Source organism: Rhinatrema bivittatum, chromosome 8, assembly GCF_901001135.1.
Source record: "Rhinatrema bivittatum chromosome 8, aRhiBiv1.1, whole genome shotgun sequence".
Lineage (NCBI taxonomy): Eukaryota > Metazoa > Chordata > Amphibia > Gymnophiona > Rhinatrematidae > Rhinatrema > Rhinatrema bivittatum.
Window position 1 is genome coordinate 220,092,742 of NC_042622.1, and position 24,129 is coordinate 220,116,870.

Here is a 24,129-nt window from a genome sequence, read left to right on the forward strand (position 1 = left end):
GAGAGAACATCTAGAGTTAAGAAGCTCATCCTTAAGTCATGTTCATGCCAAAACTGTTATCCTTAACCTACAGTTAATATTTATGGACTGCTGGGATCTGATCTTCCCAGTGTGTCAACCAAAGAACAGATTGTTCCGTGTTAGGAACAGCATCTATCTGCTGGGACACCTGCATGTAAGAGGCACAGCTGCACAGTCCACTCCTTTCTAAATGGATTTTGCTCACTGTTTGTACGGTGAAACTCCCTCTGTCCCTACAGCCAAGATAAGCTTTCTTACAGCTCTGTCATGGGAGCAATCCTGTGACCAACACTAGTGTGACACAGCACTGCGTCTGCAGGGCACAGTCTCAAGAAACACCCCCTTCTCCTCTCCCCATCCTATGCTGCCAAAACAGAAAAGCAGAGGACACTTCGAAAAGCCATCAGCCTCTGTGTGAGAGTAGTTACTGCTGCTTTTTTTTTTAATGGTGCAGTGGATTATTACTCTTGGGAGCCTCAAGCTGTGCATTCTGTAACACAAACACATCTGTTTCTGCAGCTACTCATAGGGTTTCCGAGTGCTACTGCAGTCCCCTAATTCCACAAGCTAAACCAATGATATTGTTCCTTTGAAATCATCATTAGCAATGAACTGGATAGTATCTGGATAGTATGCTGAAGGCCCAGTCTATCTTTTTCTTCTGTGGCCTCTGTGCCCCAAACCTAACTACAGCTCCCCACCTGCGTCAGGACCATGTCAAGGCCTGTTCTAGCTCTTCACCTGCATCCGGAAGATGATGGGACATTGTCAAGGTCTATCTCCCTCTCTGTCTGTATTAGGAAGACCATAGGACCTTGTCAAGGTCTCTTCCAGCTCCTCACCTGTATCGTGCAGAACACAGGATCTTAACAAGGCCTGTTCCATTTCCCCATCTACATCATGAGGACCATAGGGCCTTGTCCCTACACCCCTTTCCTCTTGTCAGCTTGGTTTCAGGTCCATTGATTCTGCTGTCCAAGGATTTTAGCCTCCTGGTTTAACCACCACTACCCTTTTTGATCCAGGAAAGCCATATTTTACACACTTACTTCTTCTGCATAATCCCTTTGTATTGTATGTGACAGGAGTGTGAAAGAGCCATTGCTTTGCATGCATTCTATAACTAGATCTCCTGCTACCCCTGAGAATAAGCTAACTGGCATCTGGTCAGATATCGGGTTACAAAGTTAACTTCAGCAAGTCAGAATTCACCCCGCTAGGGCCAGAGGCATCTATTCCGTGTCGAGACCAGTTTTAAGTATTTGGATATTATTAGTGTAAGAATGTTTGGAAATCTGTTCTCTAGAAATTCTAATCCTATTTTAATGAAGCTCAAGAAAGACCTGACTAAGTGGAAGGTGCTACATCAGTCACAGTCTGGTAGGATAAATGTTGTAAAGATGAACATTCTCTCTAGTCTGGTTTATTTATTTCAGCACTTTCCATGTTCTATGCCAAACAGGACTTTTTAAAGAGCTTAACAGTATTATTTCCAACTTCATATGGCATGCAAAGCATCCAGAAATTAATTTACAGGCTGTTTAGCTGCCGAAATATAGAGGACTGGTGGACCTACCAAATTTACAGTTGTATTATTGGGCTGCTGGAGCACCGTGTGTTAGGGGCTTGGTTAGGCCGTAAGGTCTTGACCTCCCAGAAGGTAGCTGAGGCAGCCTTTAAGGGTAAAACCTGAATATAATCAGTGTTATTTACGGTGACCCCTCCCCCCCCCTCCTCTTTAATGATTCATTAAGTATGTAGGTCCAGTCTTGTTACTGCTCGCACTTTTTATCTATTTGTTGGAAATCGTGGATTTGCCTGAGCATGAAGCATGATTGGGTTGTGCTCTTATCATATATTTGGGGAAATGCAGGGACAGCAACGTCACCAATTCCTTCGAAGGCTTAGTTAAAGAATAGGCTATTCCCCTGGATGCCCGGGTCTGTTACTTACAGTTGCGACTTTCTTATTAAGAACTCAGGTTGGTCTCCTAGGAAATCAAACCTAATTGAATGCACCCTAATAGGCTGTAAGATATCCAGCAGAATTATTGCTTTATTATACAGCAAGAAGTTGGAGTGTCTCGGTGATTTAATCAAAAGTTCACTCTTTAATTGGCGTAATGGAATGAAGAGCTCTCACGGCAGCAGGATCGCTTATGGATGGATGCTGGTACAATCTCATTATGTTGATGATGGTCGTGTCTGATGTTTCATCTCTTACATCACATATATTGGTACCCAAACTTTTTTTTCATAAATTCAATTCTCATTACAGTCACCTATGTTGGAGGGGATATGGGCTCAGAGGCACGCACTTTCACATATGATAGACTTGCCCCTTTTCCTCTTATTTCTGGGTGGAGGTATTCCGTATTATTATGAAAATGGTGGGATTTACTGTGGATGTGTCTCCTGATTTGGGATTTATGGGATCTTGGGGCGTGCTGAAGATCTCTCAGCGTTTCAGAAACTTAATATCTCAGTTGCTTCTAGCTGCAAGATTCATCTTTGCTACCTGCTGGAAAACAACTCCTACTCTGGAATTGCAGAAAGCACTAATGTTTGAAATTACTCACATTTTTGAGAAGTTGTATTTCTCATTTAAAGGAAAGCAGGCAGAATATGATAAAATATGGGGCTGTTTTTGTAGCATTACTCTATAGGGGTGTAGGATATGCCAGGGCTCTGGTTTTCTTTGCTTTGTTCAGGACTCTCCATTTTGCTTATGATGCTTCAAATGATATACTTTGTGCTCAAAGGAGAGTTTTCTTTGTTAAACCCTGCATTATTTGTTGTGCACTTGCATATTGGATGTTTGTTCTTCTTTTCCATGTCTGCTACATAAATAAAGAATAATAAAAAAAAAGAAGAAGAAGAAGCTAACTGATCTATGAGGGAAAATTCTCTCTTCCCTATTTTGAAAAATAATAAATATGCACCACCCCCACCCCTCAGTCAAATTCAAAGATACATGGCAGTGAAAAATCCTTGGACAAGAGGCCTGTAGCTTTATCCTCCCCCCCCCTTTCCTGATGAGTTCACTACGTGCCAGAAGAGACAAAGTGCATCTCAGTGTTGATGTTGGCACTGGCAGCATTGGTGCTCCCCACTCTCTGCTTGAAGATGAAAGGAAAGACTTTCTTGAAAGCTTTTCTGAAGTTGGCGCCCATGAAGGCGTAGACAATAGGGTTGACGGAGGAGTTGGTGTAGGACATGCAGTGTGCCCAAATCTTCACCTTGTAGGTATAGTAGTTGCGCTGGACCCTGGGGCTGAAGGCCTGGATAAGAATGTAGAGCTGCATGGGGCCCCAGCAGATGGTGAACAGCAGGACAATCACAGCCACCATCCGCGAGATTTTGGTGCGCATGGCCTCCGAGCGCTCAGCCAGGAGCTGCACCTGCCACGATGAGAGAAATAAAACACAACAGCTGTATTGAGGTCTCCTGCTCCCACTGTCTCCCATGGAAGGAGTAATCACAATACCCACTGCTCTGTGGCTGGGTCTCCTGTGAGATCAGATGCCTGTGGCTAATTCTGACACCCACTGGTAATCCTTTCTGAATACCCCTAGTGAGAACTATCAGACAGTTGGTAATGTTTAATGCCAGGGAGGTGTGTATGTGGTGTATGGTTCCTATATGGGTGTATAGGAAGATATGCCTGGATCTGCATAGGAACACATGTTTGGCTGTGTATGGGTGTGTGGAAGGCACAAGCTGTGATGAAGAAGTAGTAGATGCTACCTTGATTGCAAGATGGGGATAGTGTGAAGAGCTATTTCAGACAGACTGCCGCCATCAGAAAGGTGAGGTTCCGTTTGCTCCCAGATTTTCCCAGATGTTCTTCTTGATTGCCAAGTCCTATTCTGGGTGCAGGTTGGTTTCTCTATGGGTTGATCAGTGAGTTTCTGTTAGGATGTGAGTGTAAGTGGGTCTGTGTGTCTGGTTTTTATTTCTCCCCTGTAACCTCACCATCTTTACTCCTCCTTCCCCAGATGGCATGATAAGCCTGTTCCAGGGACCCTTCCCTGCTCAAGGGATAGAGGGATGCCATACAGTAGATGATGTAAAAAAAAAAAAAAAAGACCAATTGTTCCATCCAATCTGCCCAGTTATTCCTGTTCACACTTCAGGGATATATCCCATCTGCCAGTCATAGAAGCTTGGCCTCTTGTAGACTATCATGACTTATTCAGTTCAGTTCTTGTTTTCTTTCTCCTTGGTTCTCTGTCATCCTGAGTAGATGATGTGGTGGACGTCCTGGTCAGCCACTAGATGGCCTTAGGTCCTTGGCCCATAGGAACTGTAACAGCTTAAGGGGACTACGATTCCCTTACAGCCCCTCCCAATCTGGTCGGCTGAGATTGGTTGTCTCAGGTTACTTAGTGGGGTATTTTGGTTAGAGACTTGAAGGAGTAAGTAGCTACCTTGGGTTTTTTGCTTTAGAGCGAGGCCTCCCCCCTCACTGTATTTTTCTTGGGAGGTTAGTCCCTGCTGGGCACTGCTTTCCAGTTGGGAGCTGCCTTTGTGCCTTAAAGACTTTTGCTTGAGACCAAAGTGGATGCCTGTTTTCTGGTGAAGGCATACACCCTATCTGGGAGCCAGGCCACTAAAGCTGTGCTAATCTGTCTAGGAGCAAGGCAGACCTGCAGTGAATGTGGGCTTTGTTCTCTTCAGTGGATTTCGATTTTTTTTTTTTTTTTGGTGAGGTTAAAGTATCATTTTTTGGAAGTGTGAGAGGTTTTTGTCCATTCCTCCTCCCATTGGGATTGAGAACTACCAAGAACCAGCGTTTTTCATCATCTCGGGACCTTTTCTATCAGAAAGACCACCTCAGGATGGGAAAGCAAGGAGAACAGGATCAGGACTTTCTGAAGACCCTCCACAAGGTTCCCCTTTCTCCAAGGTATAAGGACACAGGCTGGGTTCAAGAGACTGAGCAATAGGAGTAAGGTAGGATATTTTGGTGAATAAGGGGATCCCATCACCCATAGGATTTCCCTGCATTACTAGGGTAGTTCATACACTGAGTGAAGAAATGGTAAGCTCCATCCCCAGGAACTGAGAGACAGGACACATACCCAGAGAAAGAGAAAACATCTGTAAGCGACACAGCTGTGATCTCACATTTGTTTTGGATTGATTGGCTACTGAGTTAAATGTGAGAGAATCAATACATTTTATGTTGAACACTCATAACAGTGTCTCGCTTGTTTGTCCCAGCGTCTCACCTCGTGAGATCAGAAACAAATACACCCACTCAGAGAACAGCACTCCACTGCCTGGGTCACCAAGGACCACTTTCACCCCCACAGTAAGAACCCACCCCTTGAGAACCGAGAAGGCGTTTCCCACTATAAGTACTTTTGTGTGCCCTCGGAGGCTATGTCACCTCTAAGAAAAGGGTTACAATGAGCACTAAAGACTTCATCCGTAATCCAACACGCAGCCCCCCTCTCATGTTCTACCAGCAAACTTTGTAATAAACTAAACAGCTACCAAAACTAATGAGGCTGTTGTCTAAATGTCCGACCTCCTAGTTCCCTGTGGTCTTCCAGGATGGTATCCAGCCACCACCAACCTATCCACATCAACCCAGTCAGTTTCTGGGGAGTGCTGTAGCGTGCTGGTACCCAAACTGGATAACCTCACGGCTTGTTCCTCTTCCTGAGGCCCGTCCTCAGCACCACTCACTGGCAGTCTTCTTTCTTTCCTCCTCGAGTTTCCATGATTCACCAAGGCCCGGTCAACCTCATCGGAAGGAAAGTTCTCCACCCCACAGTATACAGAGCACGATATGAGCCAAGTTGCCAGCCCGTTCTTTGTGTGTGTGCGTGTGTGTGTGTGTGCGTGTGTGCTGTGTGAATGGATATCTTTCTGAATCTGTGTATCTGTCCTTGCGTATACATTTCTATGTGTGCAAGGCTGCAGCTCGATAAGTATGGACAGTATGGTGCGACGAGGTGTGTCAGTGAGAGGGGCATAGACTGATCTGTCAAGGGGCTATGTGGCATCATAACTGTTATTGCTTTTCACCTGGAAAAAAGCAGGGGTGAGAGCCCCTCTCAGTCTGTCAGCACAGGGTAATTAATTCCTAGTTATGGCACAACGTGGGTGTATGTGTTTGTGTATGTATGTGTATTTATCTGCGTGACTGGACACTGTGTGTGTCTGGGTGTGTAACTCTCAGAGGCAGGCCCTTATTTCGAAATGATTTTTGCCTATCCTTTGCCTATGGAAATTCTGTTTCTTGGCCAAGCCTGTGCACGTCACCTGGTAGTTGTTGTCCGCAGGTTCCACGGCAGAGTGTCCCATCTGGAAAACCATGGCTGTGTAGCACACACAAATGGTCAGCAGTGGCAGCAGGTATACAGCCAGGAAGTTGTACAGGATGAACGCCTTCTCGTGTGAGATGGACGGGAAGGACTCACTACAGTAGGTCTGTGGACCAAACCAGTTACCCTGGGTCAGCTGATTGTATATTGGAACTGGGATGGAGACAAGGAAAGAACCTGTAACCAAAGAGAGCAGAACTTTATCAGCAGCATAAGAGCGTGGAGGGGAAGCCGGGAGCCCCATACAGAAGAGTCCAGGGCTCGAAAGAGGGTTCCCACTGACGCTCTGTCTCTTATTGTCCATCTTTCTCCTTAGACCCCCCCCCCTTGCTGCGTGCCCAGGAATCAAAGCTCTAAAGCTTCCTTTACAGTGCGAGTTATAGAGAGAACGAGTGTCTGATAGGTGCCAAGGATCCCTAGTTTCAAAGAAGCGAGAGGAAAGCAGAGAGATCAACTGGGGTCTGTGCTACTGCACCAGGAATGAAAGTGGACCGACCACGTGGTCCTAATGGTCCTCACCTGCCATCAAATTCTCTTCTTTTTTTACGTGGTGGCATGTTCCTAACCCTTCCAGTAAAACTCAGATCACTGATGTCTGGGGCCGGCACCCACCTCAGTGTGTCTGGGGCCAGAGGCCTCGTTTTTCTAACAGGAGGAGTTTAAAAAAAAACAAACCAGCCAGGGAGTCAGGGGCAGCAGGGGGGGCATGGCAATACAGCAAGGATGTGTGTTAATCTGACAGTAGTAGTAGTGATGGGAGCTTTTGGTCGGCACAAGGCATCTTAACATCAGCACCGCTGTGAAGAGCCTTTTGGCGATCCACTTTCATTGGTTTTCATTTTTACGGGGGATTTTTTTTTTTTTTTAAATCATGCGCTCAGGAAAAAAAGCAGACTGGAGTGACCCAATTGATCCCACTAGGAACAGTAGGAGGTCGGCTGTAACTGGTGTGAGTCACTCGTTTTTCTAAAGAAACTTTTGCAGGGCAGTGAAGGAGCTTTACTAATTAAAACAGCGGCAATTTCGGACTAATCAGAACCTGCAGAGCCGGGCAGTTTGGATTCAGTGAATGGGTTGTTTATACTCTCCCCTCTCAGCTTTTCCTGAAATAGGCAGAAAAGTGCCGTGTGACATTAATTAGAGGAAGAACAGATTCCTAATTGAACTGCACAATTTTCTTCCTCCACCTCTGCGCTCTGCCTTATTAATGACTGTTAATGCTGATCAGAGGAGGATTATTAGTATTCACTGTGGCCTCCTCACACACTCCAGATATTTAAGTTTGGAGTGCCCTTGAAAACACTGAATTACCTTTAGTTAGAGAGGGAAAGACTGGAGGAGGAGAGACCAAGAGAGGAGAATGGAGTGGAGCAAAAAAAGGGGAAAATAGTACAAGAGCGGGAAGGGTAAATGAGGTAGCATGAGAGAGAGAGAGAGAGAGAGAGAGGAGGGGGAGGCATGGAGAGAGAGAGAGAAAGGGAGGGGAAGGAGGCAGGAGAGAGAGAAGCAACAGGTAGGGATAGAGAGGAAGAGAGGGAAGGAGGCAAGGAGAGAAGTAGGAGGAAAGAGAGAGAGAGAGAGAGAGACTAGAGGAAGAGAAAGAAGAAGAGAAGCAGGGAAGGAGCATGAGGGAGGGAGGGAGGGGGGTGAGAGTAAAAGAAGCATAACATTGGGTGTCAGACAGAGACAAGAGAGGGAGAGAAGGAGATGGAGAGAGGCAAGAAAGGAGTGGGGTGGACAGGGAGAGAGAGAGAAGTCAAAGGTAGGGATAGAACAGATACAAGAAAGAGAATAAGAGTGAGGAGAAAAGATGCAGAGAAGGAGCATGAAGGATGGATAGAGGGAGGGGTAAGAGAGAGACAGGGCAGGGGGAATGAGAGACGCAAAATGTAGGGTTAGAGGCAGAGACAGGAATGAAAGGAAGAGAAGGAGATGGAAGGAGGCAGGGAAGGAGAGGTGGATAAAGAGAGAGCAGCAAAAGAGGTGGAGAGAGGTAGGGAGAGAGAGAAGCAACAGGCAGGGCTAGAGAGAGGAAGAGAGGGAAAGGATGGAGGCAAAGAGAGAAGTGAGGAGGAGAAGTAAAGAGAGAGAGAGGGAGGCAGGTAGGAAGAGAGAAAGACAGGAAGAGAAAGGAGAAGAGAGGCAGGGAAGGAATATGATCTCCTCAACCTTGCAGTGGACGGACTGCTCCGCCTGGGTCATCTTCCGAATCTCCGGCAGCAGGGTCCAGGATTTTTCGACCAGGTGGATTACTTTTGTCTAGCGGCTTCGTTTATGAGAGTCGGCAGTTGAGAAAGAAGGGGTATCCGGATTCGGTGATTTCCATGCTTTAACAGGCTCACAAAACTTCCACCTCTATTACGTATGTCCGAGTCTGGAAGGTTTTTGACTCTTGGTGTAGTATGTCGAATGTTTCCCCTAGGCGGGCCTCGATAGTCCACATTCTAGCCTTCTTGCAAGAGGGTTTGGCAAAAGGGCTAGCTTTCACTTCTCTCCGGGTTCAAGTGGCGGCGATAGGAAAGGTGGACGGTGCGTCCATAGCGGCTCATCCGGATGTGGTTCGTTTCCTTCGGGGTGCTAAGCATTTGCATCCACCATATCGAGCTGTTTGTCCATCCTGGAGTTTGAATTTGGTCCTCAGGACATTGTGTGAACCTCCTTTTGAACCGCTCAGGTGCGTCACCCTGAAGAACCTTACGCTCAAAACGGTGTTTTTGGTAGCTATCTGCTCGGCCCGGGAACGCAGGCAACTCAACGGACTGGTTCACATGAAAAGCCGATACAACCTTAGGCAGAAAAGGACAGCACAGTTCTAAGAGAAACGCCAAAATCGGAAAACCTAAGAAAAGGTTCGCGACAAGATAGGGCCTGAATTTCCGAAATTCTCCGGGCCGAGCAGACCCTTTTCTCACTTATTTAGTAATGGGAAGTTTTGTTTCTGGGATGAATTTAAGGAGACGTTTTTGACTACATGATTTTCCTTTCTCAGATTCCTCCAGCTAAGGTCATTTGTATTGGCAAACGATAATCGGCAGAGGATTCTGAAGCCACAGTCCTAAAGCAGTGTTTTCTGGGAGGTGGAGAGCTGTATTTACAAAGCTTATTGGTTGGGAGGAGGAGATGAAGGGTCTTCCTGAGATCAAAGTAGGGGAGAGAGAGATTGGGAGCTCCTGGGAGGAGAAGTGGGATCAGATGACTGAAGATGTGTGGCAATGTTCAAGGTTAGCAAACATTATGGAAGAACGAATATCTAACGCCTGTAATGTTTGCTCAGAGAGCGCTGGAGGGACTGTGGACAGATTGCCAGCCTTGCCCTGTTTTGGAGAGAAGTAAAGGAAGCTAGAGAATCCATATGAAAGATTACAATCCTGGATGATCCAAGGATTTATATATTCTTCTTTCTCCCAGGTGCCCTTTCAACAGGAATTATGAAGAGCCCGATTTAAAAGACTGCTTTTAGTGAGAAAGGAGGGTTATTCTGGGTACGTGGAGACGTACGGAGCCTCCGAAGCTGAAGGAACGGTTGTTGGGACAGTGGGATCATGATGGAGTTGGAAGTTCTGATGGATAAGTTCAAAGGAATGCCAGGGAAAGTGAAACATTTGGGGGACCCGGTATTCCAGTTCCTGAAGGGTCGAGATTTGGCCTTTTGAGGTTCTCCATGGGCTGCTGTGGTGTTGGAGTGGGTATGGAAGCTTTCTGGGGAGGGCTTGAGGGTCAGGTTTGTGGGTCAGTGTGGGGGGGTCTCAAGGACGGGTGGGGCCTGTTCTGAGGGGGGATGGGGAGTCAGTTTGTTCAGGGTGTGATTATTTGTACTGTTTACCTGTTTGTTTCATATGACAGAAAATTATAATAAAATCTATGTTAAAAAATGTTCTGTTGCATTTCAAAGGCACATCCCTGGTGTGGAGCAGAACTATAATATTTTTACTCTGCCTTTCCAAATAATCCTTAACCCATTATGTCCCAGTGTCCTATTTAGAGGATAGCCTCTTTAATAAATTGGGACACAATGGGTTAAGATAGCTAATGACATTTGTATTATTGGTTTTTTTTTAAATTCAGGTACAATAAGTTCCTTCTCCAGAGAGTTTGCAATTTAGCTAACCAACGCAATACCAAGCGCGAAAATACGTACGTCCAAACCGTGCGCACGTATTTTCAACGCGCGCACATCCTCTTTTCCTGGGCACCAGGCAAATAAGCTGCCAGGCTAAAAAGGACGCGCTGGAGATAAATTGTGCGTCTCTAGCGTGTCCATGGCATCGGCCGCCCAGGAGATGTGGCTGTGCGCTGGTTAGGGAAATGGACGCCCCTAAATTGAGCGTCCATTTTCCTTATCTGACTGCCATCAAGATTTTTTTTTTTCATGCTGCTTTTCTGTGGTTCGGGATGATACTAAGTAGGAGGAACCTCAGAAAATCAGTATTGGGGTTGTTTTTTTGTGGCGGCTTGAAGCGCATGAAGACTTAAAACCAGTTCCGGACTGGCATTAAGTTTTGCATGTTAAAATGTATGCATCGGACGCACAGTGATTTTTTTGCATCACGGGTAATAGCTAATAGCCTCATCTACATGGCGTTTACATGTGATGAGCGCTGGTTTGGACGCGCGTTTTGGATGCCCTAATCCCATTATTGCATGGGGAGTTATTGTAGCGCGTCCAAGCCCACGGCAAGCTATGCGCTAGGCTGAGCACGCTGCATTGAATCGGCCTGTGCGCGAGTACCCGAGGCAATGAGAGATACAGCGACTTTCCCAAGCTCACAAGGAGAATGAGTGGGGAGTTGAACCCTGGCTTCCCTGGTTGTCAGTCCCGGAGAAGGAGTGAGGAAGGGGCGGGAAGCACAGAAAGACAGGGGGAGAGGGAGCAGTGTCAGAAGAATGTGAGAGAGTGGGACAAGCGAAGCTGAAAGAGAAAGGGCAGATTGAAAGAAACAGAGGAGAAGTGTGCAGTGAAAGAAGGGTCGAGGAAGCGAGTAACAGAGGCAGGAACTCGCAATGAACGAGCCAGGCGGAAATGCCACAGTGAGAAGTCAACTTACAAATCCAGATGCCCAGGCTAACCGCAGCCGCCACACGGGGCGTGCGCTGTCGGAGCGAGCGCAGCGGGAACACCGTCACGTACCAGCGGTCCACGCTCATCGCAGTTAGCGTGACACAGGTGGCCTGCACAGACACCTAGGAGAGAGAAAACAACCCTGGCAGGTCAGGTGAAGTTCGCCTGCTGCATGCACTGCAAATCTCACCGGCATGGGGAAGATGTTCCTGCGTGAAGCAGAGCCCTCTTAGTCAGGGTTATGAAGACAGGACCGTGGCCGTTTGAAAATGCTGGTGGAGTGCCCTGCCGGGCAACCAGCAGAACCTGTGAGGAGAAGGAGGAGCGTGAATGCGTAAAGCGAGGAAGGGAACGGGGGAGGGCGAGCTCTGGGTGAAGGAAGGGGTGAGTATGAGTGAAGGATGAGATGGGTGGGTGCCGGGCTGGCCCTGGGAGGGGTGAAACGGGCCCTGGAATGCTGAAATTATAGTGCTGAGGGGGGGGGGGGGGGGGGCGCCATGACCGCAGGGCCCAGGGCAGCTGCCTCTATTCATCCCCGCCAAGGTTAGCCCTGAGTGGGAATGGGTGGGAGGGAGGGAGGGGTCAGTAAAACTGGCTGTGACTATAACTGATTGTAAGACAGGACGTCGTGATACCAAAGGAGGACATGTATTTATTTATTTACAGTCTTTTCTATACCGTCGCTAAGTTATATACCATCGCAACGGTTTACATGTAGGCACATAAGTAAGTTTGGAGTAAGCGTACTATAGTACATTCTAACAGGTGCCATTAAGTTTCGGTTACTTTAAATCATAAAAATACGTACAAATGTTTAGCGATGTAGGTTCTGGCCAGGTGTACCTAGAAGGTACTTTTACGGGTCAAAAAAAAAATCACATTTACTGTGTTATATTATTACATTCATTGTGTACTCAATTTGTTAAAATATTGCAACGCACGTTTGTGAGAATAGTGCTGTGTGCCGGTGCTCTTCTGTTTATCCCAGTGTATTTTCTATTCTCCGGTCTCTTTATAAATGTATTTATTTATATGCAGGCACTTGTACAGTAGCCTTGGCCTGGGAGATCCTGAATTTATTAAGCTAGGATGGACTACATTTGCCTAGCTGCCTTGTATTACAGACGGCAAGGTGGCTTAGTGATCGCCTAACCCTTGACATCTAGAAATGGGTAGAAAAGAACAGACAAAGACAGACTGATTGATACCAAGGGAATGCTATGGCAGCAGAAGGTAATGTAGACAGCCAGACAGATCTCGGCCTAGGAGAGCCTTCGAGTCTTCTGCCCTTGTGTTACCCTAAGACTAGTTCTGATGGCTTGGTCTTCTCCCTCCCCTGAATGGCCCAGAGCTGGAGAGACACTCGGGGGTGGGGGTGGGGGGGGGGGGGGGTTGCACCTGCATTTGATATGCAGGCCTGGTGCGGCGGGGGTGGGCATACTGTGCATTTGCATGGACAGCACCCCCCCCTGGAGGGGGAGGGGTGGAGGTGGCAGCAGGCGGAGTCAAACTGATGGTGGCCTGGGAGTTTGACGCACAGTGTAATGGAGACTTACGGTGGCCAAAAAAAGAGGAGAGACCGCGAGGTGGTCAGTGAAGCCCAAGCCGCTGTCAGCCATGGGTGCACCGAGGGTCTCCAGTGCCCTGGGGGGCAATGCATTTGTGCTGTCTCCCCCATACCCCACCCCCATCCTCCCTGTAGGAATGCAAGAAAGTCAGACTAATACAAACCCCTCCAGAAAAGAAATGAACTAAACAGTCTTAAGGGGGCAAAAGCTTCCCCGCCTGCAGGCAGGCTGCCAGCACTGCTCCTTCCCTCCATGGTACTGCAAGCAAACAACATTATCAGGTAAAGAATAAGACCACGAATCAAGAACTGTGATGTAAAATTTAACATTTCCACTTCTGACCATCTGGAGAAAAAAACAACTTTGCAAATGTGTCCATTTTTTCCAGACCTGCACACATCAATCCAGCACACTGCCTATCTCCTCATCAAATATAGAATAATTGACAGCAAATTAGAAAGAGATGCATGGAGACAAAAGTCAAACTGGAAACCCCAAAAAGCCAGACTCTGCCTGCAGTAAAACACTAGAGAAGTAAAAAAAAAAAAAATTGCATTTTCTCTGCACTGTAAAACTATAGAAATATTCAGATGCACATTTCCCAAACATGACACAAAGAAAATCAAATTCTTCTCACTTCCCATCTCAGAGAAGCAGAAGCAAAAGCATCTCAGTCTCCTATGCAGTGCAATAGTGGAAAACCAGAAACCACCATTCCTCATAAAATAAAATCAAGAAATAGAGATCCATCAAACAGAAACCATGCTAATAAAAAACAATCTTTCAAAAACAGATGATGAATAGAGCACCTAATAAATAATAAGGCTAAAACCACTTTTAAACATTTCCCAAGAATCTATTTATATTTGAAAAAAGCAAACATCAAATAACACTCAATATTTCAAATTAATATGGATACAAAATGTTCCCTTCTCCATACCTGGGAACCTTTGATTTCCAGTCACACTGAGATTGTCTTGGATTAGTGGAGGGGGTGGTGGGGGAACAGGAAAGGAGGGAACACACAAACCTTCTCTGTCATATACACACAAATTTATTCACACATACACACACCTTTCTGCACTCTCCCTCGCTCCCCCTTCCCCCTTTCCTTCCCTCTCACCTCTCACTCACCTTTCAGTCACTCACCTCCCTTCCCTCCCAGTCCCTCACTCTCTCTGTTACGCGCGTGCAGTCTGTGGCAGACCTGCAGCACGGCCCCCCCTCACCTCTCTGCAGTAACTCCAGCAGCTGGTTCCTCGTCCCTGGTGGTGGTAGGCCGCCAGCTCCGTCCTTGGGCCTCCCCTGGTGCCTCTGGCTCTGCTACAGTACCTGGCGTTCCTGCTCCAGCCACCACGCCCCATTGCTCCACGTCGGGACTCTCTGCGTGGCCCGCGGAGAGACGCTGCTACTCGGCGCCGCGCCCCTCCCTAGGCGCGCGCATCGCTAATGCTTAAGTAGGGCCCGCAGCGGAAACCGAGCCGCAGCCCCGGATGATGACATCAGTGGAGCACCGGTACTTAAGCCTGAGCTCCGCTCCCTAGCTTTGCCTTTGCAACAGGTCTCCTCGCTGGTCGAATACTCGTTGCCTCTTCAGTGTTTCATCTCGCTCCCGTGTTCCTGTTCCTTGCAGATCCTGGTTCCTGACTCCTTGCTCCTACGTTCCTGCTCTTCACCTTTCCTCGGATTGCCTACACGGACTTTGACTCTGCTTTGCCAGACCACACCATCGACTCTCTCCAGACCCGGACCTCTGCATTGCCTGACCACGTCGTTGCCTCTCTCCAGACCCGGACCTCTGCATTGCCTGACCACGCCGTTGCCTCTCTCCAGACCCGGACCTCTGCATTGCCTGACCACACCGTTGCCTCTCTCCAGACCCGGACCTCTGCATTGCCTGACCACGTCGTTGCCTCTCTCCAGACCCAGACCTCTGCATTGCCTGACCACGTCGTTGCCTCTCTCCAGACCTGGACCTCTGCATTGCTGACCACGTCATCGACTCTCTCCAGACCCAGACCTCTGCATTGCCTGACCACGTCGTTGCCTCTCTCCAGACCCGGACCTAGACCTCTGCATTGCCTGACCACGTCGTTGCCTCTCTCCAGACCCAGACCTCTGCATTGCCTGACCACGTCGTTGCATCTCTCCAGACCCAGACCTAGACCTCTGCATTGCCTGACCACGTCGTTACCTCTCTCCAGACCCAGACCTCTGCATTGCCTGACCACGTCGTTGCTCTCTCCAGACCCAGACCTCTGCATTGCCTGACCACGTCGTTGCTCTCTCCAGACCTGGACCTCTGCATTGCCTGACCACATTGTTGCCTCTCTCCAGATCCGGACCTCTGCATTGCCTGACTATGTCATTGCCTCTCTCCAGACCCGGACCTCTGCATCGTTTGACTAGGCTTGACCGTCTCCGTGCTCAGACCTCAGCCTTGCTTGCCACTGCTTCCAGATTGCCGCCAGCCCTGACTCAAACCTGTTCCTCGATGCCTCTTCAGCCTACTTCCTGGATTTGGTCTATTCAGGCTTCGGCCTGCTCTTGCTCGGGCGCTCCCCTGTCTGTCCATGTTCCTTTGGCGCCCGAGTCTCTAGGACACTAACTTCTCCAGTGCAAGACTGTACCATCTCCTTCTGCTGTCTCTAGGCTGATCTCGAGCTCCTCATCAACGACATACAGAGGCCCAACTAAGTCCAGCCAGCCCCGGCACCCAGAGGCTCAACTCGCGGGGAGCAAGGGCTGGTATTTGTGAAGCTCCAGCTGGCCTCTGTTCATCAGCCCACTCCGCCTGCCGACGGTGGGGACCCATAGGACCCTACCCTATGGGTTGTGTCAACCCCACCTTGGCCCAAGGGTCCACATCTGGCACAACACTCTCCCTTCCACTCACCCCTTCCCTCCTCTGTCAGTCACTCACCCCCTCTCTAATACTCAATTCTTTCCTTCCCCTCAGTCACTAACCACCCTTTTCTCCTCCTTTCCCCTCTTCCCATCCCATCCCTCACTCTCATCTTCTTTCCTTCCTTTACTCATACTCGTAAGAACATAAGGTATGCCATACTGGGTCACACCAAGGGTCCATCAACCCAGTATCCTCTTTCCAACAGTGGCCAATCCAAGTCACAAGTACCTGGCAAATACCCAAATATTAAATAGATCTTTGTTGCGTCCGTCGGTCTTTGACGGCTTTGCCCCGCTTGTTGCACCCCTATCTCAGCTCCTCCCACTTACCTGGGCAAGATGGCTACCGCAGCATCGTCAAGCCAACTTCTCTGGCGTCCCCGAAATGGCTCTGGTGCAGCGGTACGCTATTGCTTCTCCCATGTATCTGCTAGGGTGCATGCATGCATGCGTGCAACCCACGTCTAAGTACGCCCAGTGGCGTGAACGTTGAGGGTGTTCCCTCAGCTGACGTCACACCACTCCGGGTTTATCTACTTCTCAAGATTGCTAGCTCGTTGAGTTGGCAAAGGCTCGAATAGACTCGTCTGTTCCTGTCTACGCTACTCTGCCGCTTCTCTGCTGCCTGCGGGAAGCTATCCTTCTGCCCTTTGCGGTTTACTACTAACTTGGGTACCCGCTCCTCGGGGGCCCTCTGTTCCATTTCAGATGCCATTCAGGGATCAGGCACTTGCTCCTCGAGGGCCTGCTCTCCCTGCCTCAGTGCCTGCACAGACTGCTACTATCTGGTGGAATCGCATCCATAACAGCCAACTCCAAGTGAGTACCCTAACCTCTCATCTGTTTCATCCACAGTATCTGCTGCGGAACCTCCTGATGTCACCTAGGAGAGAAGGGCTCCCTCTGCCGAGGTACCTGAGACTACAACTCACCACTGCCACCTGGCGGCTACTTCAAGCTGTTAAATAAAGAATTATTATGGTGTTTTGTGTATAGAGTCTAGCCCAGTGCTGTGGCTCCTCACGGGGCTCCTTCCCATGTGTGAGGTCATCTCCACAGCACCCAAGGATCCACTAAAACACACATAATAACAACAATCTTAAGCTACGTTTGCTTATTAATTAATAGCAGTTTATGGATTTATCCTCTAGGAACTTATCCAAACCTTTCTTAAACCCAGTTACACTAACTGCTGTAACCACATCCTCTGGCAATGAATGCCAGAGCTTAACTATGTGCTGAGTGAAAAAGAATGGTCTTCAATTTGTTTTATATGAGCTACTTGCTAACTTCATGGAGTGCCCCCTAGCCGTCCTATTATCTGAGAGAGTAAATAACTGATTTACATTAACCTGTTCAAGTCCTTTCAAGATTTTGTAGACTTCTATCATATCCGCTCTCAGTTGTCTCTTCTCCAAACTGAACAGCTCCTTCCCTTCACGCAAGTCACAACCTGTCCTTTGACTCCCCCTCCTCTTGGTGGTCCTCATCTTCTTTCTGTTGGCCGGGTGTGGGAAGCTCACCAGCAAGTCATCATATGGCCCACTGCTAGGCATCTAGTGCTTAGCTCCCTCTCTCTCATACGCACATGCTTTCACACATACACATACTCCCTCTCTCATATGCACATGCTTTCACACACATGCATGCTCCGTCTCTCTCATATACACACACACATGCTTCCTGTCTCATACATACACATACACACACACTCCCTTTCTCTTACACACATGCATACACACAAGTTCCCTCTCTCTCCTGTACACATGCTTACCCAAATGCTCTTCTCTCACACACATGCATGCTCCCTCTCTTTCATACACATATGTTCTCATGTTCCTGCTCTCATACACATACACACAAGCTCCCTCTCATGTACATATGCTCACACTAATGCTCTTTCTCTCTCATACACATAAGCTCTCACACACGTGCACTCCCTCTCCCTCGTATGCACAGGCTCTCATACACATGCTCACATGTACATGCTCCCTCTCTCTCATACACATACACACAAGCTCCCTCTATCTCATGCACACTTGCTCACACATATGCTTAATTTCTCTCATATACACAGGCTTTCACACCCATGCTCCTTCACTGTCATACACACACTAACACTCCCTCTCACCCTGGCCTCTGATTTTCATGAAGTCTGAGAGGGGAGGGAAGATCCCACAGCCTCCTCCTTACTCAGCTTGCTGGTGGCTGATTTGGTGACCCCCATGGCCTCTTCTTCATTTCAACTGTCTGTGGGTTGGAGTAAGTTGGAGACCCCACTGGACCTCCTCCTTGGCCGCAAGATGGGGTCCACAGTGGCCTCAATGGGCCTTTCCTTCTTCATGGCCCAATAGCCACCAGAGGCCCCATATGCACAGGGCTAATGATGCCCCTGCTTCTCCTCCTTAGTCATGTAGCTGACAACACACGCTTCCGTCTTCCTTCTGGTGTGTGGGGTCTAGGTTACATTTTCTTCTGGATCTGCTTCTGCAGCAGGGCCCCAGAGTTACAGGAAAGGTCTCAATGTGCTGGAAAAAAAATACAAAAAAGGCTCCCGAGCACTCCCTACAGCCTGGCACCTGAGGGACTTGCCCCCCCTATGCCATTGCTAGCAGCTGAAGAAGAAGAAAGGTCATGGGGTCATTGGCAGCCAAAAAAGAAAAGAGACAGTGGGGCCACTGATGGAGCCCAATCGAAGAAGAAAAACTGTGGGTCCGCCCGTGGCTGAAAAACAGGAGACGCCGTGGGCTGCTGGTGGCCAAAAAAAGGGGAGAGGCCTCAGGTTAACAGCAGACATGGAACAGCCTATCTGTGTATGTGTGAAAGAAGAAGCCTGCTTGTGTGTGTTTGTGTGTGTGTGTGTGTGTGTGTGTGTATGAGAATGGAGAAGGAAGCCTGCCTGCCTGTGTATGTGTTTGTGTGTGTGAAAGAGGAAGCTTACCTGTGTATGAGAGAGAGAGATAGAGAGAGCGAGGAAGCTTGCCTGTGTGTGTGTTCAAGAGAGAGAAAGACTGGAAGGCTGCCTGTGTGTGTGTGTGTGTGTGAGAGAGAGAGGAAAGGAAGCCTGCCTATATATGTGGGTGAGAGAGGAAATCTTCCTGCCTGTGTGTGTGTGTGTGTATGTGAGAGACAGGAAGTCTGCTTGTGTGTGTGAGAGACAGGAAGCCTACTTGTGTGTACGTGTGAGAGAGAGGAAGCCTGTCTGCGTGTTGTAGAGAGTGCCCTCTACTACGTAGGGGATGACAGATCTGTAAGTATTTAATCATGCCTACATAATTAACTGTGTGTGTGAGACTGAGTGGGAGCCTGTCTAAATTGTGTGTGTGTGTGTGTGTGTGTGTATGTGAATGGGAGCTTGCCTAGGGTGTATGTAAGAATGGAAGCCTGCCTGGGATGTGTGTGTGTGCGTGCAAGCGAATGGGATCCTGCCTTGGATAGATGTATGTGAATGGAGCCTGCCTGGGTTATGTGAGTGTGAACCTGCCCTTCCCCTCCCCCATTAATCCACGAAAATCTCAGGGCATCTGGAAATACAAAAATTCCCAGGTATGGAGAAAGAGATTTTTTAAAATCCTCATTTGTTTTAATTATTGCTTGGAGTTTGATATATCTGCTGTTTTGAAATATTTTATTGGTGTTGGGAAATTGTGGGTATTCTATTCATGAACTGGTTTGAAATATTTCTTTTTATGAATATGGTTTTATCATTGATGTTTTATATTTCTTGGTTGGTTTTTTTTTTTGTAAAATACTTTATGAAGAATGGTAATGCTCTTGTTTTTCCTTTGTTGCTCTGAATATAGTCTGGCTTGTGGGTTGCAGTTCATTTCTTCTCTGCACGTTTCTATTTATACTTTCTGGTCTCTTTATTCTGTATTTGGTCAGGCTCTCTCTGTGTTCTGCATATATGACTAAGGTGAGCTACTCTGCTGGCATGTAGTTTCTGTGTAAGGATCTATAGCAGTTTAATTTATTCTGTTTTTCTAATAGGAGGTGTATTGGTGTTCTAGGTCTTGGTGTAATATGTGCAGCGTTGCCTTTTCATAGATAAGGTTGTTAGGGTTGTTTTGATATGGGAATTTTACTATATCATAATGGTAATTCTGTTTGTTCATGGCTTTCTGAGGGCCAAGCCCACATCCAAAACGCATTACAAAAAATCTAATTCCATAGGAGCTCCAAGAGTGTTTTTTTGCAGAGTTTTCTGGTTGGCACCACAGCAGTGCATGTAAATATAATATGCATGTTGTAACTGATATTTTTGCCTCAGAAGACTGTGCTCTGGAATGTTTTTTAAAATGTAAAATCTGTTATAAATGCATAATTTAATTGTCTGTGTGAAGTTGGTGTGTGTGTGTGTGTGGGGGGGGGGGGGGGGGTGGCGGCATTTGTGCAAAGCTATTATATAGTATTATATAGTGCAAAGAACTAAACTGAACCTATTCCATTATTAACTAGTTGCTCAGACTTTACCTTAGTCATGGTAATTAATATCCCTACCTCATAAGGGCAATTCATAAATGCTATAAGCACATTGTCTGTTGCGCTGCAGGAGGTCTCTTACCTTCCTCCAGAGGCTGCTCTGACACCAGGGCCTCGCCTGCGCATCATCCAGGACTTGCTCCAGGGCCTGAGAGGCCTAGCTGTGCCTGTGGCTTGCATGCCTCAGTGTTTGGACTTCCTGTTGGGCGACGCCCTTCCCTAGGGGCTGGCCCGCAGCTCTCTACCCTAGTTATAGGACCAGCGGTGGGCGGTCCTGGCAAGCTCCTCCCAGGGAGTTGCCTTCTACCTCCAGTATTTAAGGACTTTCTGTTCACTGTGTCTTTGCCTTCAGATTGGGTTACACAGTTGCCTGTGGCCTCTCCTGATCCAGGTCCTCCGTGACTACGACTCCTGTTTGTCTTCAGCCTGCCTTGACGCCGACTCCTGTTTGTCTTCAGCCTGCCTTGACTCCGGTCCGTGACTCCGACTCCTGCTTGTCTTCAGCCTGCCTTGACTCCGGTCCGTGACTCTGACCCCTGCTTGTCTTCAGCCTGCCTTGACTCCGGTCCGTGACTCTGACCCCTGCTTGTCTTCAGCCTGCCTTGACTCCGGTCCGTGACTCTGACCCCTGCTTGTCTTCAGCCTGCCTTGACTCCGGTCCGTGACTCTGACCCCTGCTTGTCTTCAGCCTGCCTTGACTCCGGTCCGTGACTCCGACTCCTGCTCGTCTTCGGCCTTCGGATTGTGCATTACAGTTGTCTGTAACCTTGCCGATCCAGGTCCTCCATGTTTCCTGATGTCTGCCTTGATGTGTTTCCTGATGTCTGCTCCTGTTTCTGCCAGCCGAAGGGGGCTTCGGATGTGAGTATCCCAGCATCGGAGTTCCTGTTCGCCTGGGTCTTCCCCGCGCCCTCCTTCTCAGTGTGGTCCGCGACCAGCCTTCCTAGGCTGTGTAGGGCGTGTCTGGGACAGGGTGGTCCGCGACTCAGTCCCACGGGCGGGCTGAGTAGGGCGCCCTGATGGACAGTGCAATGTTCCCGTCCAGCCTTGTCTACAGTGTCTGCTTCAGCCCTTGTCTGGATGTCTTCCTGTCTCTGCCTTGACCTGGTTCCTGAGCCTTCTGTCCTGTTGGGCCCTGGAGTGGCCAACAGGAGGGATTTGTCCCACGGGCTCTTGAGCTTCTGCCAGCCGAGGGGGCTTCGGATGTGAGTATCCCAGCATCGGAGTTCCTGCTCGCCTGGACCTTTCCTGTGTCTCGCTTCAGCCCTTGTCCTGATGTCTCCGTCTTGCTTCAAGCCTGCTTCTGCCCCGTCTGATGTCTTCTGTTTAAGGACTCTGTCTGCCCTCGCCTCTGTCCGGCCTGCTGCCCATTGCCGTTCCCTGCGGCAGGTCCGAAAGGGCCGGGAACAGTCGGAGGACCGTTCATTAGTCAACTTCCCTGTGTTGGCTACCATGGGCATGCCGGTCCGGCTGAGGGCCGGACTTCCTGCTTCTGTTCCTGCCTGCCTGGCTCACCATGCCTGCTCAGCTCACCTCCCACGGTGTGGCTTGGGGCTCCTCCTGGGGTCCTGCCGTGGCCCAAGGGCTCACCACCCGCCCGAGACGACCGCGCTTGTAACATTGTCTGGCATATTTGTTCTCTCTATTTAAACCCCTGCTTATTTTCTCTGATCCAAGTTATTACTCCCTTGTTTTATTGTAACTGCATTCCTTAGCCTTCTCTTGTTCAATGTTTTTACTACTATTATTATTATTATTACTAAGATCAATGTTATTTTTGCCTTTTGTTCCCTATCCACTTGTTAATTGTAAACCGACATGATGCCATATTTATCGCGAATGCCGGTATAGAAAAATTTAAAATAAATAAGGTTTTCCTAGGGTATCTAATACCCTTCTACTAACCATGGATTCAGTGGGTGGGCGGGTGTGTTTTTTGAAATAGAGATTGCTAGAGGGAGTTGGCCTTTTTTTGGAGGCCTGGTACAGACACTGAATGAATTGGGCAGGGGCAGCACAGTGTAATTGTTTGCACAGGGCAGCCAAAGAGCTAGCACCAGCCCTGTGGACGTGCAGGCCACAGCTGGAACTGGGGCCCAGGGCAGAGCTTCTGAGTGCTGCTAGTCAGGGGCACATCTGGAGGCCCGGGCGGGGCTTTGTGCCAGTGGCCATGGTGGCTCCTCTGTCCTCACGTTCTTATCGATTGATTTCCTTTGCTGGGTGCAGGTTCTCTCTCTCCAGCTATGTCACGAGTTGGGCCTCCTTGCCGAGGTCCAGAGCTCTTCCGAGACTTCTTTCATGTTCCCGTAACCATTAATAACCATAAAAACCCGGAAACATCCACACAAACATTCTGGGCCTTTGCAACCTTGAAAGGCTCTGAAGAAAGAGCCGAGCTGTATATGGTGCATTCATTTGTGACCATAAAGCAGTCTTTCTGTTCCTGTAATTTTCTATTGATGTGAGCGGACTCTGACAGAGAGAAATGCCTCCTTCCTCTCTGAATAACTCCACTTCCCACCGCTTCTGAGAACACAGAGCAGGTTGCAATTTCTTTTCAGCTCTCAAAGCAGTAATTTGAAAAGCAGAATAGCACTTTTTTTTTTTTTTGGCCCCACAAAGGAGCCCTGAAAGGGTCGGAAAAGAAAGAGGTGTGAAGGGGAGGGAGAATGCGAAATGGGAGGAGGATGGAAGCAGCAGCGGCAGCAGCTGAAGAGGCAGAGAGACATTAAGAGAAGGTGAATCTGAATTGGCCGGAGAGGGACGGGCTCTGGCTCATCCGACGGCTGTCGGGTTGTTTTCAAGGTCCGAGACTGAGCTGAAAGTATCTTCCATTGTGTCCCCCTGGAGCTTATTACTTTTCCCAGAGCACTTTACATGGAGTGGGCACCAAAGACGGCTCTTAAACTCTCTCAACTGCTCCTTGAGAACAAATAGCAGCTCTTCAACAGACTTCTTCACCTTGAACCTGCTTTAGGTTTGGTTTCTAACTTGAGTTTTATGGGCATTTTAACCTTCCAGTCCTCACTGCGGCAGATAATGTCGTCTCCCTCCCTGCCATTTGCTTTATGACCCTGACTTGGAGGTAGAAACTGTGTAAACAGCTGTTTCTTTCTAGTGCTCCCGGCCTAGCGCTGCTGCCTCAGGTCTGCACAGCTGTTTGCTACTACAATATTCTGAGAAGGGCTGCCAGATGTTTCCAGGTTTCGGTTCGTTCTTTCTTAATTCTTAGGCTTAAGTTTAGCTTTTGGCTGCACGGGGAACACAGTTTGTAACGGAGGCAGGACTTAAAGAAAGGCCAGGATGAGACAAATAAAAGAGGAAGAGAAAGGGAGGAAAAACGAGGCGGATCTGGAGGGGAGAGGAGAAAGCTAGGGCAAAGACAGAAGAGCAGCAAGGCGAGAGAGACAAGGAAGAGAGAGGGAGAGACAGCTAGGTGTGAGACAACAGGAGGGCCAGCGAGGAGAGAAACGAGAAGAGAAGAGACAACCAGGAGAGACCGCAAGGGAGAGGCCACGGAAGAGACAAAAAGGAGAAAGACTAAAAAAAAAAAAAAAAAAAGATGACACAGCAAGAAGAGAATGAATGGGAGGGAGTGAGGGTGACCGGAAGGGAGAGACTGTCATGTGCAGGGTGAGGGGATCTCAAGGATGGGGAGAGGACAGAGAGACAGCCTGAAGTGGTTCCAGGCTGGTTAGACAATTGCTGTTTATGGTCTCACAAAAGAGCTTTAAACGGAAAGCAGGAACCCAGAA

The 24,129-nt window shown here is 48.4% G+C and overlaps 1 protein-coding gene across 2 annotated transcripts in view; it reads right to left on the bottom strand.

Annotated features, from left to right (window-relative positions):
- KISS1R (KISS1 receptor) overlaps positions 1-24,129 on the bottom strand; it is a 44,633-nt gene that overhangs the window by 1,019 nt on the left and 19,485 nt on the right. Inside the window, exons 3-5 of one of the 2 annotated variants that reach the window (XM_029613454.1) lie at positions 11,404-11,539; positions 6,297-6,535; positions 3,260-3,421 (exon numbers count right to left, since the gene is read on the bottom strand). In XM_029613454.1, the coding sequence (XP_029469314.1) occupies positions 3,260-3,421; positions 6,297-6,535; positions 11,404-11,539 (537 nt within the window). Of the gene's footprint in view, positions 1-30; positions 3,422-6,296; positions 6,536-11,403; positions 11,540-24,129 lie in introns of those variants that run through there. The other variant, XM_029613453.1, reaches the window with a different exon arrangement.